This window comes from Thalassophryne amazonica, chromosome 8, assembly GCF_902500255.1.
Source record: "Thalassophryne amazonica chromosome 8, fThaAma1.1, whole genome shotgun sequence".
In the NCBI taxonomy this organism is placed as follows: Eukaryota; Metazoa; Chordata; class Actinopteri; order Batrachoidiformes; family Batrachoididae; genus Thalassophryne; species Thalassophryne amazonica.
In genome coordinates, this window is record NC_047110.1 from 20,475,327 (window position 1) to 20,495,290 (window position 19,964).

General features: G+C 40.9%; 1 protein-coding gene across 1 annotated transcript in view; it reads left to right on the forward strand.

Moving 5' to 3' along the window:
* LOC117515332 (kinesin-like protein KIF21A) overlaps positions 1-19,964 on the forward strand; it is a 249,863-nt gene that overhangs the window by 178,676 nt on the left and 51,223 nt on the right. Inside the window, 5 exon segments of the mRNA XM_034175837.1 lie at positions 11,195-11,360; positions 14,694-14,751; positions 14,839-14,893; positions 14,978-15,180; positions 15,756-15,881. Of these exon segments, the coding sequence (XP_034031728.1) occupies positions 11,195-11,360; positions 14,694-14,751; positions 14,839-14,893; positions 14,978-15,180; positions 15,756-15,881 (608 nt within the window).

Here is a 19,964-nt window from a genome sequence, read left to right on the forward strand (position 1 = left end):
TTGTATATAATAATTATATATTGTATATAATAATCATTAGATTATTAATATATAAACAAAAATAAATTTAAAAAATATTACAATTTGAAAACAAATGCACCTGAACGTGATGACAGCTGCAACTGCTTAATGCTAACTTTTAACATTGAAAATGCCATAGACATGCTAATGCGTTAGCATCGCTCCCGTTTTTAAGTTATAAAATACATCTATCAACTGTTTCAGAAGACCATAACAGGTCGGTTTAACGTTAAAAAGGTAAATAATACTCACAGACGTATGCTCTTTAGGGTTTTAGCGGGTGAAAATTAAGCGAAAGAAAGAAAGAATAAACGAAGCAATAGATCGAAGCACTGCTTCAATCTGCGAACCACTGCTTCAATTGGTTCAAGGTTCAAAGCAAAGTCACGCTGCAGAAAAGTTGATTACGGACCCGCTGCAGGGTCTGTAATCAATGTAGAGAAATGATCATTTTCCTGACAAACACCCGCCAAAACAACGGCCACTCTGAAGGACTGATAACGTCCTTTTTGCTTAATCGTTAAGCAAAAAGCTTATTGATGTTGGTGGATGGAATCATTTCTTAACGATACCCGAAAGGAACCGATTCTCGATACCCATCCACATATATATATACTCAACAAAAATAGAAACGCAACACTTTTGGTTTTGCTCCCATTTTGTATGAGATTAACTCAACGATCTAAAACTTTTTCCACATACACAATATCACCATTTCCCTCAAATACTGTGCACAAACCAGTCTAAATCTGTGATAGTGAGCACTTCTCCTTTGCTGAGATAATCCATCCCACCTCACAGGTGTGCCATATCAAGATGCTGATTAGACACCATGATTAGTGCACAGGTGTGCCTTAGACTGTCCACAATAAAAGGCCACTCTGAAAGGTGCAGTTTTGTTTTATTGGGGGGGGATACCAGTCAGTATCTGGTGTGACCACCATTTGCCTCATGCAGTGCAACACATCTCCTTCGCATCATCCGTGAAGAGAACACCTCTCCAACGTGCCAAACACCAGCGAATGTGAGCATTTGCCCACTCAAGTCGGTTACGACGACGAACTGGAGTCAGGTCGAGACCCGATGAGGACGACGAGCATGCAGATGAGCTTCCCTGAGACGGTTTCTGACAGTTTGTGCAGAAATTCTTTGGTTATGCAAACCGATTGTTTCAGCAGCTGTCCGAGTGGCTGGTCTCAGACGATCTTGGAGGTGAACATGCTGGATGTGGAGGTCCTGGGCTGGTGTGGTTACACGTGGTCTGCGGTTGTGAGGCTGGTTGGATGTACTGCCAAATTCTCTGAAACGCCTTTGGAGACGGCTTATGGTAGAGAAATGAACATTCAATACACGAGCAACAGCTCTGGTTGACATTCCTGCTGTCAGCATGCCAATTGCACGCTCCCTCAAATCTTGCGACATCTGTGGCATTGTGCTGTGTCACAAAACTGCACCTTTCAGAGTGGCCTTTTATTGTGGGCAGTCTAAGGCACACCTGTGCACTAATCATGGTGTCTAATCAGCATCTTGATATGGCACACCTGTGAGGTGGGATGGATTATCTCAGCAAAGGAGAAGTGCTCACTGTCACAGATTTAGACTGGTTTGTGAACAATATTTGAGGGAAATGGTGATATTGTGTATGTGGAAAAAGTTTTAGATCTTTGAGTTCATCTCATACAAAATGGGAGCAAAACCAAAAGTGTTGCGTTTATATTTTTGTTGAGTATTTTCTTATTTTATTGTTTTGTTACAAATATTATTATTATTGCTTACCCTTGCACATTTTCCTCTATTCGCACCATCTTGTGTGTTTTTTAAGAGCTGACGTAACGTGAATTTCTCCACAGTGAGAGCAATAAAGTCTTATCTTATAATTGTATACTTGGGTGATCCCCACACCAGTCGATTACATTTACAATGAAAACACGGACAGCTGTGTCCTGCAGAAGTTCGCCGATGACTCTGCCCTCATTGGACTTATTATGGACGACGATGACGCGGAGTACAGAGGACTAACGCAGGACTTTGTGGACTGGTGTCAGAGGAACCACCTCCTCATCAACGCGGGGAAGACCAAAGAGATGGTGGTGGACTTCAGATGCTGCCCCACTACACTCCCCCCAGTGAACATCCAGGGAAGGGACATTGAGAGAGTGGACTCTTATAAGTACCTGGGTGTTCATCTGAACAACAAACTGGACTGGACTCACAACACGGACGCACTTTACAGGAAGGGTCAGAGCCGCCTCTACCTCCTGAGGAGGCTGAGGTCTTTTGGAGTGAGGGGGCCACTCCTGAGGACCTTCTATGACTCTGTGGTGGCATCTGCCATCCTGTACGGTGTGGTCTGCTGGAGCAGCAGCATCACAGAGAGGGACAGGAAAAGACTGGATAAGATCATCAGGAAATCCTGCTCTGTCCTGGGCTGTCCTCTGGACTCTGTGCAGGAGGTGGGGGACAGGAGGGTCCTGGCTAAACTTACATATATGCTGGACCACGAGTGTCACCCCCTGCAGGATGTTCTGTCTGCTCTGGAGAGCAGTTTCAGTGACAGACTCATCCACCCTCGCTGTGTGAGGGAGAGATTCCACAGATCGTTTCTCCCGGCTGCTGTCAGACTGTACAATGATCAATGCTAGTACTGTGGTAACCATAGCAACCAGGACAAATCATGTCCAACCAGGACAATCATCAATCACCTGCTGTATTTATTAGGTGCAATAAGTTAACTTATGGTGCACTCAAGTCACTTTACATATATTACACTACATATTACATATATATAGTACTTATATTTTAACCTGTCCATATTGTAAATATCAGAGTAACTTATTGTACATTTCACGCTGAAGTCATTTTATCTGATCACTCTCACATCCTGACAGTGTATATCATCCCGGCAGTGCAGCATTGAACTGAACAATGGTAGCCTTAGCTTTACCCGGCACTCAGTGCTTTTTTAGTTCTTGTTTTTAAGAGATGCTTGTTCGTTTTATTGCATGCCCTTCTGTCTACTCCTACTGTTCTATGCTGCGATGTGACACTGAAATTTCCCCATTGAGGGATGAATAAAGGCTTTTCTTGTCTTATCTGACCAGTTTCAATTCCACAAGATTTTCAAGATATTGTCATTGCCATCCTTGTAACGCAATATCTCAGTAATGAGTTGACCAGTTTCATTCATATTTAGTGTAAGGGTGTACTTGGGGGATCCCCCAACACAAATTGGTTATGGCAACCTTGGGGCCAATTTCAAGGTGACAGCAAGATATTCAAGATATTGTCATTGCCACACTTGGTAGCGTGATATCTCAAGAAACAGTTGACCAATTTCATTCATATTTAGCATAAGGGTATGCTTGGGTGCTTCCTCGACACTTTGCATTATTGATTTGTGGGGACTGGGCGATATGTCATTTCCTGATGACTCTTGTTGTGTTGGCTTTGGTATACTGAGACTGGATTGTGCCATTTTGCCACTTTAGGGTGGCACCTGTTATGGCAATATTATAGAGCAGTATAATGAGTAAAGCTACCGGTGTGTAGACCTGGATTTGATTAGCGGTCACACTTTCAGTCTGAGTCTTTGGGCAGGACACTTCATGTCCATTGTCTCTACCCACCCAGCTGTAAATGGGTGCCGGCCTTGGCTGGAGAGGTAACTTCTGTCACACTGGCATCACGTCTTTGGGGAATTGTAGCCTTTCATAAGATTCACTCCATGAAGTGAGATTAACACCGGCACCAGTGGTCCTCAGGGTGTAGGACTTCTTCTGTGGTATACTGAGATTGGATTGTAAGCATCATTTTGCCAACCATGGTCACACCAATTTTGTCAAAATTGGCTGTGGGCCCATGGATTATCAAGGCCAAAACAAAACAAGATATCACAAAGAATTAATTTGTATGAATCGGTGTCAAGCATGTAAGGTCTCTGTGTTGCACTCTGAGTGCACCTTGTAGTGTGCGTTTGACAGCTGAGGACAAAACATCCCTGCATAACATCATCAAGACAGCTTGAGAAGATCAGTGGTACCCAGCTCCCCCCTTAGGAAAATGTCTGTGACACCAGATGCATGAAAAGAGCATTTAACATTACAAAAGACTCTTACTATCCTGTCCATCATCTGTTTACATTTCTGCCCTCTGGGAGGCCTGGTAGAGCATTTAAAAACTACTAGGTTAAAGAATACATTCTACCCCAGAGCACTTGCACAGTTGAATAGTTCAAGGATTTGAAACCATATTTTATTGAGATGTTTTACTAGTTTTAGTGCAGCGGACAACTGAAACAATCGTGCAAATGGTGATACAAGCACCAAAGTTGGCACAAATACTCCTTAGACATTGCTCTTTTGAAAAAAACCGACTGGCCACTTGAATTTTCAGTAGGCGGCCAGGTAGGGGTCAATTGAAAATTACACAGGGGTCAAAATTAAAAATGCTCAAATCATTTTGAAAACTACACCACATTATGTGTCTGATTCTAAAGATTCCAAAAAGGTATAGTTTGTATTATCTATGATTGAATGATCAGGAGTTATGGGGTAAAAACACCAAAAATGGTGACAAAGGTCAGTTTCAGTTTGTACAGGGGTCAAAAGTTAAAGTTCCTTCAATTTTGGTAAAAAGTGATGCAAATTATTGGTTGAGCTAATAGGATTAAGAAGTGGAATAGTTTTGATTGTGTTGAATGTTTGGGTTCCAAAGTAAAGGTCAAACAAGGTCAACGTCCATTGGATTCTATGACATGTGACATATGTTACCCCGTAACATGATAACGAAGCATGATGTATGGTCCAAACTATTCCTTTTTAAAACCCTGTTAACTCAACTAATAATTTGCATTATTTTTACCAAAATTGGAGCAACTTTAACTTTTGACCCCTGTACAAACTGACACTGACCTTTGTCACCATTTTTGCTGTTTTTACCCCATAACTCCTGATCATTCAGTCACAGATAGTCCAAACTATACCTTTTTGGAATCTTTAAGATCGGACAAATAATGTGGTGTAGTTTTCAAAATGATTTGAGCATTTTGAATTTTGACCCCTGTGTAATTCTTCAATTGACCCCTACCTGGCCGGCTATTAGATAGATAGATAGATATATACTTTATTGATCTCACAATGGAGAAATTACGTTTACACTCCAGTTACCTCAGACAGCAATTAGTCCACAATTATTACTTGTTTACCGTAATAATGGCACACATCTGAATTAAAGGCAACACAAACACATTTGACACTGTTTATGTGCACTAAGTTTAAAGAAGTCCGTTATCCGAATTGAGGCAAGTGGGTGAAGGCCACGCAGCAACCCTGAGTTGCGCCGCCAACATCAGCTTGGAGGGGGACGTGGGCTTGCAGCAAAAACTGCACCGCCCCCACTGATGGGAAACGGGATGATGAGAAACAGGCGCCAGAAAGGGTGGGTGATGATGGGGGAAGGAGGGGGTGGAGGGGAGGGAATGGAACATGCTTCAGTCCTGTGAAAAGCAGTTTATTGTCTTTGTGAGATAAGAAACAGCCAATGTTCCCCAGGCCGAAACAAATCCCTCAGGAGGAGATGGGACATAGCCCGCAGGATATGTTCCATCTGGGCAGGTAGGATTTCCCCGGTCCTGACCTTCTTGTAGAAAAAATGTTGTCAGTAGCATTCAGAGACCAGTGATCAATTCCATGGTTAATCCAATAGTAGTCCAATAGATCCAGAATCCAATATGATTTGAGGAATTCACAGTCTGGTGAAATAAGGACTCCACTAAGAGTGGAGGAGATGCGACTGCCCTCGTCGGAGTCCCAAGCTGAATCTTCAAGTGGCCATGAAAATTCAAGTGGCCAGTCGGTTTGTTCAAAAGAGTAATGTCTAAGTATTTGTGCCAACTTTGGTGCTTGTAATATCATTTGCACGATTTTGCGCTAAATATTCTCTTAGCTGCTGCAGTGTTTTTCAGCTGCATTCTTATTACAGCTTCTCTGCTCTCTGTTTTAAACTTCAAGTCCCTACTTCACCAGACTGTGAATTCCTCAAATTATATTTGATACTGGATCTATTGGACTACTATTGAATTAACCATGGAATTGATCAGCTGGTCTCTGAACGCTATTGACACCATTTTTTTTCTACAAGAAGGTCAGGACCGGGGGATCCTACCTGCCCAGATGGAGCGTATCTTGCGGGCTATGTTCTCGACTCCTGGGGGTCTTGGCATATTGCATGCTTATGCTTGGGGCCTTTCTCCGTTGAGGACATCGAGGATTTATTCATTTTGGTCTCATGGTAGCCGGGCTGGTACCTTCTGGCTTACGTGCTGCCCTGATCTACCGGAAAATTGGCAAGACAGCGGCATCAAGAACCACTACCTCTCGCTTGTCCGTCCTGATTAACGAGATTGGCAAGGCAGTGCATTCTCAGACTGCGATGACTCAAACTCAGATGTAAATTGGATGACATCTTGGAACAGATGCGTGCCTTGCAGTTGAAGTTGAAGATTTCAGAGGCCGGTGAATATTCTTAATTCATAATTGGGATTTGGTTGTTCTAGTGGAACTGTTAAAAGTGTCTTTCACTGCTCAGACCACAACACTGCAGGCTTATCTCCAGAGGAATGTCTTTGGCCTGGGGAACATTTGGCTTTCTTATCTCAAAGACAATAAACTGTTTTCATAGGACTGAAGCATGCTCCATTCCCTCCCCCTACCCCCCATCAAACACCCCCCACTCCGGCTTCTGCTCACATCACTCTTTCCCCCTTCTGCGGGGGCGGTGCAGTTTTAGCTGCAGCTGGTCCCCGTTCCTCCCCCCAAGTTGATGGTGGCGCATCTCAGGGTTGCTGCGTGACCTTCACCCACTTGCCTCAATTCGGATAATGGACTTCTTCAAACTTAGTGCACATAAACAATGTCAAATGTGTATGTGCTGTCTTTAATTCTGATGTGTGCCATTATTATGGTAAACAAGTAATAATTGTGGTCTAATTGCTGTCTGAGGTAACTGGAGTGTAAACATAATTTCTCCACTGTGAGATCAGTAAAGTATATCTCATCTCATTCCTTTCGTAGCTTTGGAGGCCAGGCTGGGCGAATCGGAGACTCGGCTCCGCACCGTGGAAGATTCTACAGCTAGCCAGGCCCCTGTAGTCGGTGCGGACCAAGGTAGCTTAGCCGCCGTTAGTTTCCCTCTGGCAGATCCCGAGCAGCCAGGAAAGCAGGCCGACTGGGTGACTGTGAGGAGGAAGCGTAGCCCTAAACAGAAGCCCCGTGTACACGTCAACCCGTTCACATTTCTAACCGTTTTTCCCCACTCGGCGACACACCCGCTGAGGATCAAACTCTGGTTATTGGCGACTCTGTTTTGAGAAATGTGAAGTTAGCGACACCAGCAACCATAGTCAATTTTCTTCCGGGGGCCAGAGCAGGCGACATTGAAGGAAATTTGAAACTGCTGGCTAAGGCTAAGCGTAAATTTGGTAAGATTGTAATTCATGTCGGCAGTAATGACACACGGTTACGCCAATCGGAGGTCACTAAAATTAACATTGAAAAAATAATATAGCACCTTCAACTGCACCACAGACTAAAACAGTTAAATGTGGTCTATTAAACATTAGGTCTCTCTCTTCTAAGTCCCTGTTAGTAAATGATATAATAATTGATCAACATATTGATTTATTCTGCCTTACAGAAACCTGGTTACAGCAGGATGAATATGTTAGTTTAAATGAGTCAACACCCCCGAGTCACACTAACTGCCAGAATGCTCGTAGCACGGGCCGAGGCGGAGGATTAGCAGCAATCTTCCATTCCAGCTTATTAATTAATCAAAACCCAGACAGAGCTTTAATTCATTGAAAGCTTGACTCTTAGTCTTGTCCAATCCAAATTGGAAGTCCCAAAAACCAGTTTTATTTGTTGTTATCTATCGTCCACCTGGTCGTTACTGTGAGTTTCTCTGTGAATTTTCAGACCTTTTGTCTGACTAGTGCTTAGCTCAGATAAGATAATTATAGTGGGCGATTTTAACATCCACACAGATGCTGAGAATGACAGCCTCAACACTGCATTTAATCTATTATTAGACTCAATTGGCTTTGCTCAAAATGTAAATGAGTCCACCCACCACTTTAATCATATCTTAGATCTTGTTCTGACTTATGGTATGGAAATTGAAGACTTAACAGTATTCCCTGAAAACTTCCTTCTGTCTGATCATTTCTTAATAACATTTACATTTACTCTGATGGACTACCCAGCAGTGGGGAATAAGTTTCATTACACTAGAAGTCTTTCAGAAAGCGCTGTAACTAGGTTTAAGGATATGATTCCTTCTTTATGTTCTCTAATGCCATATACCAACACAGTGCAGAGTAGCTACCTAAACTCTGTAAGTGAGATAGAGTATCTCATCAATAGTTTTACATCCTCATTGAAGACAACTTTGGATGCTGTAGCTCCTCTGAAAAAGAGAGCTTTAAATCAGAAGTGCCTGACTCCGTGGTATAACTCACAAACTCGCAGCTTAAAGCAGATAACCCGTACGTTGGAGAGGAAATGGCGTCTCACTAATTTAGAAGATCTTCACTTAGCCTGAAAAAAGAGTCTGTTGCTCTATAAAAAAGCCCTCCGTAAAGCTAGGACATCTTACTACTCATCACTAATTGAAGAAAATAAGAACAACCCCAGGTTTCTTTTCAGCACTGTAGCCAGGCTGACAAAGAGTCAGAGCTCTATTGAGCCGAGTATTCCTTTAACTTTAACTAGTAATGACTTCATGACTTTCTTTGCTAATAAAATTTTAACTATTAGAGAAAAAATTACTCATAACCATCCCAAAGACGTATCGTTATCTTTGGCTGCTTTCAGTGATGCCGGTATTTGGTTAGACTCTTTCTCTCAGATTGTTCTGTCTGAGTTATTTTCATTAGTTACTTCATCCAAACCATCAACATGTCTATTAGACCCCATTCCTACCAGGCTGCTCAAGGAAGCCCTACCATTATTTAATGCTTCGATCTTAAATATGATCAATCTATCTTTATTAGTTGGCTATGTACCACAGGCTTTTAAGGTGGCAGTAATTAAACCATTACTTAAAAAGCCATCACTTGACCCAGCTATCTTAGCTAATTATAGGCCAATCTCCAACCTTCCTTTTCTCTCAGAAATTCTTGAAAGGGTAGTTGTAAAACAGCTAACTGATCATCTGCAGAGGAATGGTCTATTTGAAGAGTTTCAGTCAGGTTTTAGAATTCATCATAGTACAGAAACAGCATTAGTGAAGGTTACAAATGATCTTCTTATGGCCTCAGACAATGGACTCATCTCTGTGCTTGTTCTGTTAGACCTCAGTGCTGCTTTTGATACTGTTGACCATAAAATTTTATTACAGAGATTAGAGCATGCCATAGGTATTAAAGGCACTGCGCTGCGGTGGTTTGAATCATATTTATCTAATAGATTACAATTTGTTCATGTAAATGGGGAATCTTCTTCACAGACTAAGGTTAATTATGGAGTTCCACAAGGTTCTGTGCTAGGACCAATTTTATTCACTTTATACATGCTTCCCTTAGGCAGTATTATTAGACGGCATTGCTTAAATTTTCATTGTTACGCAGATGATACCCAGCTTTATCTATCCATGAAGCCAGAGGACACACACCAATTAGCTAAACTGCAGGATTGTCTTACAGACATAAAGACATAGATGACCTCTAATTTCCTGCTTTTAAACTCAGATAAAACTGAAGTTATTGTACTTGGCCCCACAAATCTTAGAAACATGGTGTCTAACCAGATCCTTACTCTGGATGGTATTACCCTGACCTCTAGTAATACTGTGAGAAATCTTGGAGTCATTTTTGATCAGGATATGTCATTCAAAGCGCATATTAAACAAATGTGTAGGACTGCTTTTTTGCATTTACGCAATATCTCTAAAATTAGAAAGGTCTTGTCTCAGAGTGATGCTGAAAAACTAATTCATGCATTTATTTCCTCTAGGCTGGACTATTGTAATTCATTATTATCAGGTTGTCCTAAAAGTTCCCTGAAAAGCCTTCAGTTAATTCAAAATGCTGCAGCTAGAGTACTAGCGGGGACTAGGAGAGAGCATATCTCACCCATATTGGCCTCTCTTCATTGGCTTCCTGTTAATTCTAGAATAGAATTTAAAATTCTTCTTCTTACTTATAAGGTTTTGAATAATCAGGTCCCATCTTATCTTAGGGACCTCATAGTACCATATCACCCCAATAGAGCGCTTTGCTCTCAGACTGCAGGCTTACTTGTAGTTCCTAGGGTTTGTAAGAGTAGAATGGGAGGCAGAGCCTTCAGCTTTCAGGCTCCTCTCCTGTGGAACCAGCTCCCAATTCGGATCAGGGAGACAGACACCCTCTCTACTTTTAAGATTAGGCTTAAAACTTTCCTTTTTGCTAAAGCTTATAGTTAAGGCTGGATCAGGTGACCCTGAACCATCCCTTAGTTATGCTGCTATAGACTTAGACTGCTGAGGGGTTCCCATGATGCACTGAGTGTTTCTTTCTCTTTTTGCTCTGTATGCACCACTCTGCATTTAATCATTAGTGATTGATCTCTGCTCCCCTCCACAGCATGTCTTTTTCTTGGTTCTCTCCCTCAGCCCCAACCAGTCCCAGCAGAAGACTGCCCCTCCCTGAGCCTGGTTCTGCTGGAGGTTTCTTCCTGTTAAAAGGGAGTTTTTCCTTCCCACTGTCGCCAAGTGCTTGCTCACAGGGGGTCGTTTTGGCCGTTGGGGTTTTTACATAATTATTGTATGGCCTTGCCTTACAATATAAAGCGCCTTGGGGCAACTGCTTGTTGTGATTTGGCGCTATATAAATAAAATTGATGATGATCTCTTCATTCTGATTCTTTTTAATAAGTCGTGTTTATTACTTTTATCTGTTGCCTATTCAATTTCTTTCTTTCTTTCTTGAATGTTCCCTTTCAGATGAATGGGAAAGTGTCTCCAACATTTGACTGGCAGTGTATAATGACAGTAAAATCTAATTTTGATCAAAGTAACCTGCTGAGTAACAGATGGTTTCAAAAACATTGCCTCCTTGACTGAGGTGATAAGATATGATGGGAATGTGAACTGAATAATGGAACGACCTTTGTTTCACGTCCTGTGCTTCACCTTTCAGGGTCTGCAGGCAGCGCAGAGGGAGTCTCAGGTAAAGGTGATGGAGGGCAGGCTGAAGCAGACTGAGATCACCAGTGCCACGCAGAACCAGCTGCTCTTTCACATGCTGAAGGAAAAGGCTGAGTTCAACCCGGAGCTGGATGCCCTGCTCGGGAACGCTCTGCAAGGTAACAGCAGCAGACACCCATAAAAAAGTAAAGAGCTTAATACTGTATTCAAGACTAAACAGATCTGATTATACCAAAGTGGAGTTCTGCCTGTACCTACCACTCCATTGTGTTTCTCCTTCATTGGTCAGTCCTGTTCATTTGTCAGGGAACATTCCTTTCTTATTTTATGACAACAGGATGTGGCCTTTCAGGAAATGGACTGGGTTATTGATTAGGTGCATGATTGTACCTATTTTGATTCTCTTGCCTTTTGCTTTCTCCTGAATCAAGGCTGAGTAAATGACAGTTGACACACATTCTACTGATGACAATTTATTTCAACAAATTCACCAAAATCTTTTAAAAAATGTGCAGATGCCACATTTGATGAATGTATTTCATAAATTTCTTGCCTCTTTTCAGCTGGAAGCTCCGTTTTCAGTAGTTGTACTTTTTCATTTTTTTAAAGTGTTTTGGGGGAGTCTGTTTTTGATTTGTGCATTGCTTCTTCTGTTCCCCCATGTTTTCTGTTTTTCCTTTCTTTTTTCCCCTTTTTTTTTTGCAGAACTAGGTAACACCCCATTTGGTAAGTAAATCCATATTAGGCTTTTTGTTCTGTGTATCACATGCATGGTTTGTTCATTTTGTACTTGAAACTAACTAAATATAACACAAACAGGTGCATGAGGTGCAATGCAGCCAGACTCCATCTTTATGCTGGCCCCTCTCTTCCCACCCCACCTAGAGATATTTCCCCTCTTCCTCCCAGCTCCTCATGTGCTATAGCCTCCATGCTTTGGCACCCTGCTAACCCCTGATCTTTCCACAGGAGCCACAAAACATGAATATTTTATCAGCTATATCCTGTAGGTCAGCTGATCATTTCAGGAGCAACGGACTAATCATTGCTTACATATCTCAGCCTTGTTTTCTCACATTAAGTCTTTTGCTTCTACACCAACTTGTCCCTACACGTGTCTTTATAACCAACCCCAGCTGACCAGTGACTTATCACATTTGACTTCTGATGACTCTGTTCTAACCATTCAATTCTTTTGCGCTCATTGAGGTGCTACAGGACCAAGTTTCTGTCAGTAAAATGGGAGTTGCGAATGTAACTAAGGTTCTCTGAACTCTGAATGCCTTCCAGAGGTGATATGTAATGCCTTGATATCAGGGCTGTGCAATATTCAGGAATTTAGAATTGTAATTCCACATCCTGTTTGCTACCTCTGTTCAAAAGCCGTCTGAAATTCAAGAATTGCTTTGAAATTCAGGAGACATTTTAGTTCAGTTCTGAATTTTGAACAGCCCTGGTTGATATGTATTACACACGTGTGCAGAGGTTGAGACATAATGCCAACACAGTCTCACGTGTGATCTGGTTGACAGAGATGATCTCCAACAGAACACCAAGCTTTAGTGTGACGGTGAACTCTGGCAGTCATCCAGAATTCATATAACTTTATGTATTTGTAGCTCTTGTTCTATTTCATTCTTCATGTCTGCCAGTGGTGGTATTTAATACCTGAATAACTCATTATCAACAAGTCACAAGGCATCTGTACAAATCATGCCTTAGTTGCAGACTGAAAGAGCAGACAAGACCGCTGAAGTCACAGGATGAGGAGTGGCCCCATTAACATGGTAGAATCGGGCAAAGGTAGATGGAAAAAGTCCAAATAGCTTCAGTACAGATAACTCAGTGATGCTCCCTTCAGTGCAGCCCAGAAGGTACAAAAGTTTTCTGTTTAAATGCCATTTTTCAGGATTTGGCTTGAAGCCCCATGAGCCTGTATGCCTGAGTTATGCTACTGACAATCCACTGTGAGATGTTCTTTGTTTATTTGCGTCCTTCCTTACAGCTAAACTGCATCAGATATGCATAACCCAGCTGGAATCTCTATGTACTCTCTCAGGAACTGGTCAGGTCAAAGTAGGCTGGCATTAGGATGCAGTTCTTCTGCCATTGGTTGAGGGGTGGAAACATCCAAAATGAGGCTGACTGTCAAAGCTGAAAGGAGGTGTTAGGCCACATTGTAAAGCAAAATATACTGTGCATATTTCAAACACATCTGTGTGCTGGAGCATCTGTTGAGGGCTCTAGGTCCCATTGACTCCCTTCAGGTTCCAAACAGTCTCCCTCCCTGTCAAGTGAAACTGGTGAATTTTTTGCAGTAACAACTTATAACAAGAGTGAACCCAGTACTCAAAGAGCAAGAAAACACTCTTTGCTATGGCTCTTGAATCAGTGACACAGCAGTCATAACAAGGTGAGCTCCCCTCAGCATGTGCTATTTCAAACAGTTGACATTATTCACCATGAACTTGGTGAATTTGTTGCAGTAACTGTTTTGTTTTGTTGTAATTTATTTTGTATTAAACTGTATGTGTGTGTATGCGTGCGCGCGCGCACACTGCATCCAGAAAGTATTCGTGGTGCTTTTTTCCACAATTCATGTTACAGCCTTATTCCAAAATGAATGAAATTAATTTTTTCTCACAATTCTTCACACAACACCCCATAATGACAATGTAATTTTTTTTTTTTGTGGCAAATTTACTAATGATGGCCACTCTGTCACAGTTCCAGCATTCCTCTGTGGAGAGAAGAAACCTCCCAGAAAGACAACCATCTACACAGCAATCCACCAATCAGGCCTGTATGGTAGGGTGGCCAGACGGAAGCCGCTCCTTAATTAAAGGCACATAGGAGCCCACCCGGAGTTTGCCGAAAGGCACCTGAAGGACTCTCAGACCATGAGAAACAAAATTCTCTGATATACACCTGTAGACAGGTGTGTAGTCAGGATTGAGGGAAGAATGAATGCAGCAATGTACAGAGACATCCTGGATGAAAACCTGCTCCAGAGCGCTCTTGACCTCAGACTGGGGTGATGGTTCATCTTTCAGCAGGACATTGACTCTAAACACACAGCCAAGATATCAAAGGAGTGGGTTCAGGAGAACTCTGTGACTGGATGCACTGTACATCATCAAGGTTACACCTGACTTTGGTGATATTATGTCTCCTCCTCGATGCGTATCCAAGTATAACATACCTCCTCTCACTGTCAGGAAGAATGAAATAGAACAGCATGGTGCTGCGCTAATGTCACCCTCATCTGCTTCCCTTATTCGTCTTTCCTACAACTGTTTTGGGTAATTGTTTCACAAAAAAATGAAGAAAAATACTTCAGCCTTTAGTGGAAATAGACAAAATAGCCGCCTTTTTTTTCTCAGCCATGGTTTACCTGGTAAGACATATTGCAGAATGTCTTTAAGCATTCATGTCACGTTTCTGAGTCAGTTTTTGTAATTCAAATATCATTTGGTGGTCTTATTTGACAGAAAATGGAGAAGATAGCAGCAGTGATGAGTCTGCACAGAGTCCTTCAGCAGAGGGAAAGTAAGTCCATGCTATTACATATATCATACATACATTCAGCAGGAATTTGCAGTTTTCTGGGGACTAACACTTGTGTATTGTCTGCAGCCCCTTAGCTTCAGATGTTGTGAAACTTTGTAGTGAGCCCAAAACAAGGAATAAGGTAATGACATCCTTTTCTTTGTTACATTTTCTTGATAAAGTTCATTATTTTCACAAAATCTTTTCACTTGTGTGTGTTGCACAGGCTCGTAGGAGGACCACTACGCAGATGGAGTTGCTTTACGCAAACAGTGACTCTGCTGCGGACTTGGCCACTGCAGACTTCTGTAGTCCAATGCTGCCGTTAGCAGACACACCAGAAGCGAGTGGAGACATGGATTTGTCGGGCTCCTCAGTCAGGGAATACACAGCTCTTTCCCCCAGCTTAACCTCTAAAATGGGCACCATGTAAGTCCAGGCCCTGACATTGTTCATTAAAATGCTAATTGCCATACGCTCGATCCTGCATGTTTGATGTTGCGATATATGCTCTTTGAATTTTGTGAACCTTTTCCAGCTCACAGCTAAATAGTTCCTTCATCCCTTTGAGATAAAAGCATGTGGAGAGGAGCACACATTAACATTTATAAAGCTTATTCATTCCTGTTCCTTCAAAGAATACAAATTTTGTGTTCCAGTTGAGATAGCTATTGAAAGATAAAATTCTTTTAAATGACTCGTGCTTCAAACCAAGTGCACACAGAGGAAACCAACCAGTAATGAACTTAAATCATTTTGGTGGAATACCATTGTGGAACACTAATGCCACACAATGTCATAATTAATTAAACATGAGATTGGCAAGGAACCACCTGTGTTTTGGGACTTTAAATATCAGGTAATAATGCTACGGTGAATTGTACATGCTTATTTTGTCATCATTTGCTTACCTCCACCAGTTTTTTTATTATCATTATTATTATTATTATTATTGTTTATACTGTCTTTGTGTCATTGGTGGATAACTATATGAAACTGATCAGTTCTGGCTCCAGAACTCCATCAGGATTGGAAAAACGAGTGCCAGAACCTTCCCCGCGCTCTCGCAGGAAGATATATGACAAGGCACAGGCAGCAGCTGACAGGCCAAAGGCCAAAGAGATTGAACAGTAAGAGCTTGTTGTTGCCACTGTGGCTGGAAATTCAAACCACTAAAATAACTTCAATTCTTCACTTCAATTACACTAATCCTTCTATTCTTGGTTTCCTGCTTTGAAGACGCATGTGGTGTCAAAATAAATACAAATTCTGTGTGCCTGGCCCAGTAACCCTTGTCCCGCCAACCTCTATACCAGGGGTCACCAACCTTGTTCCTGGCCCTCCAGTAACAGGGTTGGTGACCCTTGCTCTATACTGAACAAAAAACCCCAAAACAAAACATTTTTGTGCACTGTTGCTAGGCAGTGGGCCGTACAATGAATATCCCTCTAGATTTTTGATTCCTTGACCTATGTCTGGGTTGGGTGTGAAATGTTGGTAAATGGAAGGCAATAGTACCATGAACAACATACTGTTTTTCACAAGTGTAAATTTTGCGCATTAGTGATAACGACCGTCCCAAAATACCATCATACATCAAGTATGTTATTTTCAAAAACACATTGAAACTCAAATGTAACATCATAGAAAGCATGCAGTTGAGTTTAAAATGATACTTTCATAAATATTTATCGATTTTTCTTTTTAAAAAGCTTTTGAAAAGGGGTATTTACAACTTACAAGAGTAACGTGTTGTTAAAACGTGATAAAAAACAGTTTATACATTGAAGTATTCATATATAAGATGCTCTCAAAACCTAAAGATTACATTGTTAGTTGCCTTTTTATGGTAAAAGATACTATTTAGGGTAAATTAAGGCACTAGGGACCCTGTTTATTTGGGGATTTTTTTTCTTTCTTTTTTATTACCAATTCCACACAATCCTTTATACAAATAATTCTTGTAACACTTGTCATTTAGCCATCTGTAAATTAACGTTTGTTACCCTTAAGAACAATAACAAGAACATCCCAAAAAAGAACTAAGTAAATCAATAATACAGATGCAAACAGGTACTATCTGGGTATTAATAATCGCAAATTATGATGTAAACCTAAGCTTATTTTAAGTAGGATGAAGCAAGATAAAATCCAACACCAAATAACATTATAAAATAAAACTGAAAAGAAGAAAAAAATTGGGGGGTTTCCAATAAACAATCAAGTTTATGCAAGTTAGTCAGGCATGCTGACTTAGATACTGAAGATTCCATGTGACATGGAATTTGCTACTTATCCATGGATGATTAAAACAGCATTTGTTTAACACTTGACAACAACTGATTGTTTATTGGGGGTCCCTAATGGAAGGGAGCCCTTAATGCCCCCTTTACCTTATTTGTCTAAATGCATATTCATTTGGGGTGTCTGTGGATACTGTGGAAAACTGATTCTTTCATGTATATTCTTTACTAAATTATGTTTTTAAGAATATTAATAGGAATATTCTGAAAAACAATTCAAAAAACATGATTTTGTAAAAGATGCATAAAAGACTAATTTTTCCATAGTGTCCAAAGTCACCCTACTGTCCAAAGTTCCCACAACCTATGGTAAGCGAAGTTAACAAGTATTTTTTTGACACCATGAAATCATTCCGTTCATGCAACTAACACACGTATCATCTGTGTGTTCCTCTCTACCCTTGCAGGTATGTGTCTTTAGAGTAGGGCAGGAGAGACATTTATCATTTTAAGTAGTTGCAAGCTAGAAGATAGGACTGTTTGTTCAAGTTTACAACCATTTCCTCATCTAAATACCGTTAACCACATTGTGATGCAGTGACATTTGGAATAAGTCATTTAAATGCATAACATGATCTTCACCTATCTATTATTCCTTTTATCAAGGCAAAGGCAAATGCTCATTACATTATGAGTATCAAAATTACCAGTATTTCTGAATGTGGTTAATGAAGTGACTAACAGAAATAACTTTGGCGAACAGTGCTGTACAGATAGTACATGGATAGTCAGTACGTTTTACAGCAATCTGTTGTACATTGTAAATACAGTGTAGTTCAAAATATATAACTAATAATATAAAAGAAAACATAGAATAGGAATAAAATAGTATCATATAAAAGGCCATAAAACAAAATGAAATACAAATTCATAAGTATAAAATAAAAAGCAACTAAAAATGAACAACAAATCAGGTTGATTTTTCATTCGACCCCTATTTAAATTTGGGGCAACAAAATGGATCCAACCATGGATGATTATTGTTGACATTTACATGCATCAATTATTGATGCATCAATCATTTTATTATATTCTTATTTACGTCATTACATGCAGACAAATTCAAAACATGATTGGATATGATTTGAATAAATTCACAGTCACACAGACTGTTTCTGGTGTTATAATACAGCAATATATAGACTATCATGGCTATGATCATCAGTTTCACATCGATATGATTACCAAAAAAAATTGTCACAAACCTGCGTAGACACTGCAGCAATGTAACAACGTTTACATGATACATGTGAATTGTGACACATACTCACAGTGAAGCTGGTGAATTTTTTGCAGTAACAACTTTTAACAAGCGTGAACCCAGTACTCAGAGCGAGAAACACTCTCCGCTATGGTGTCTATATGTCATGATTGACATATCGTGAAAAATATTTGTAAGCTTACGTGAAATAAATATTTAAGCTTACCTTCAGAAGCTGCAGCTTCTGCTTTCTTTTTCATGCCCTTCACAACTCTCTCAGCACGTTGTGAATCTGTAACACGTGCGCAGCATGTCTGGAATCCATGTACTGGTATAGAGGTTGTACTGTGACAACATTACTAAATAACATACCAAGATATTGTGTGTGAAAAGACATTGAACATTTCCTGTAATATTTTCAGTAAAATCATGCAAAAATCGTACCCACCCCTTTTTGTAGGTCATGCAATAACACAATATTTCCACACGGCCCCCTGCCTATGTACGGTACATAGTACACAGAATAGGAAAAAGGCAGTACTCTTTTTTTTTTTTTTTTTTTTTTTGTATTTAACACTTTAATGAATGAAAACAACATTGTGGACATTCACTGACTTGGAAATGTTCATGTATCTGTCCCCTGACGTGTCCTAAGAACATTGGCTGTAAAAATGATTTAATCCTTATGTTTAGAATTGCCCCAGTCCCATCGTTTTGTTTTTTTTTTTCATGATTTACTTACTTTTTTTTTTCAGGATAACACCTCTGGAGGCGGTATCCTGTATCGCCTTCAGAGTTGTCACTGGTGTCTTGGTGGCTTCCTTCAATAGTCTTATTTTTATGAAGTCACTCAGTTTTTGACCCCGTTCAGGTTGGCAGTCTGACTTGAGCCAGATTAAATCTGGATTGCTTTCTAGCCAGATAACGTTCAGACTTGTTTTCGTGAGTGTGCGTGTGTCATTTTGGACATCAACGTGCACCCGGTGGATTTTCTTGGTGAGAAGGCGCAGCCACAGTGGAGAGGATGCTGTGGACACGCTGACATAGTGAAGAAATTTGATGTCATGATCCTAGAGCTAACCGGAACCTACCCAAATTTGCATTCAGACCTCAGCAGAACCCTCTCAAATCTGGCTCAACCCACCTCTTGGAGATAGAAAACAATCTGGCTTTTACTGCAAATCTTTCATTAAATCAGTTATGGTTCCTTTGGTTGCTCCCAGTTACTTGGATAACTGTGGTAATTCTAGAGCTAATACATGCCAACAAGCGCTAACCCTCATGGGATGCGTGCATTTATCAGATCCAGAAGCCATGCCGGATGGCCCCCCTGGTTACAACCCAGGGCCGGCGCCCCGGACGCTTTGGTGACTCAAGATAACCTGGAGCCAATCACTGGCCTTTGTGACTTTAACTTGCATGGTTTAATCTTTGAGATAATATGCTACTGGCAGGATCAACCAGGTAGGCTGAGTCTCAGCAGTGGTGGTGGGAGGATGGAAGGAAGCGAGATGGGCTGTGAGGCAGGGCCCTGCTGCGACCACAGGGCAGCAGGGTGGGTTAGTGGTTAGTAGGGATGTGAATCGTACAACAACTCACGATTCAATTCGATTCCGATTCTTGGGGTGACGATTCGATTCAGAATCGATTTTCGATTCAAAGAGCTCTGAGAAATAGTTATATTACTTACAAAATGTTTATGTTTAAGA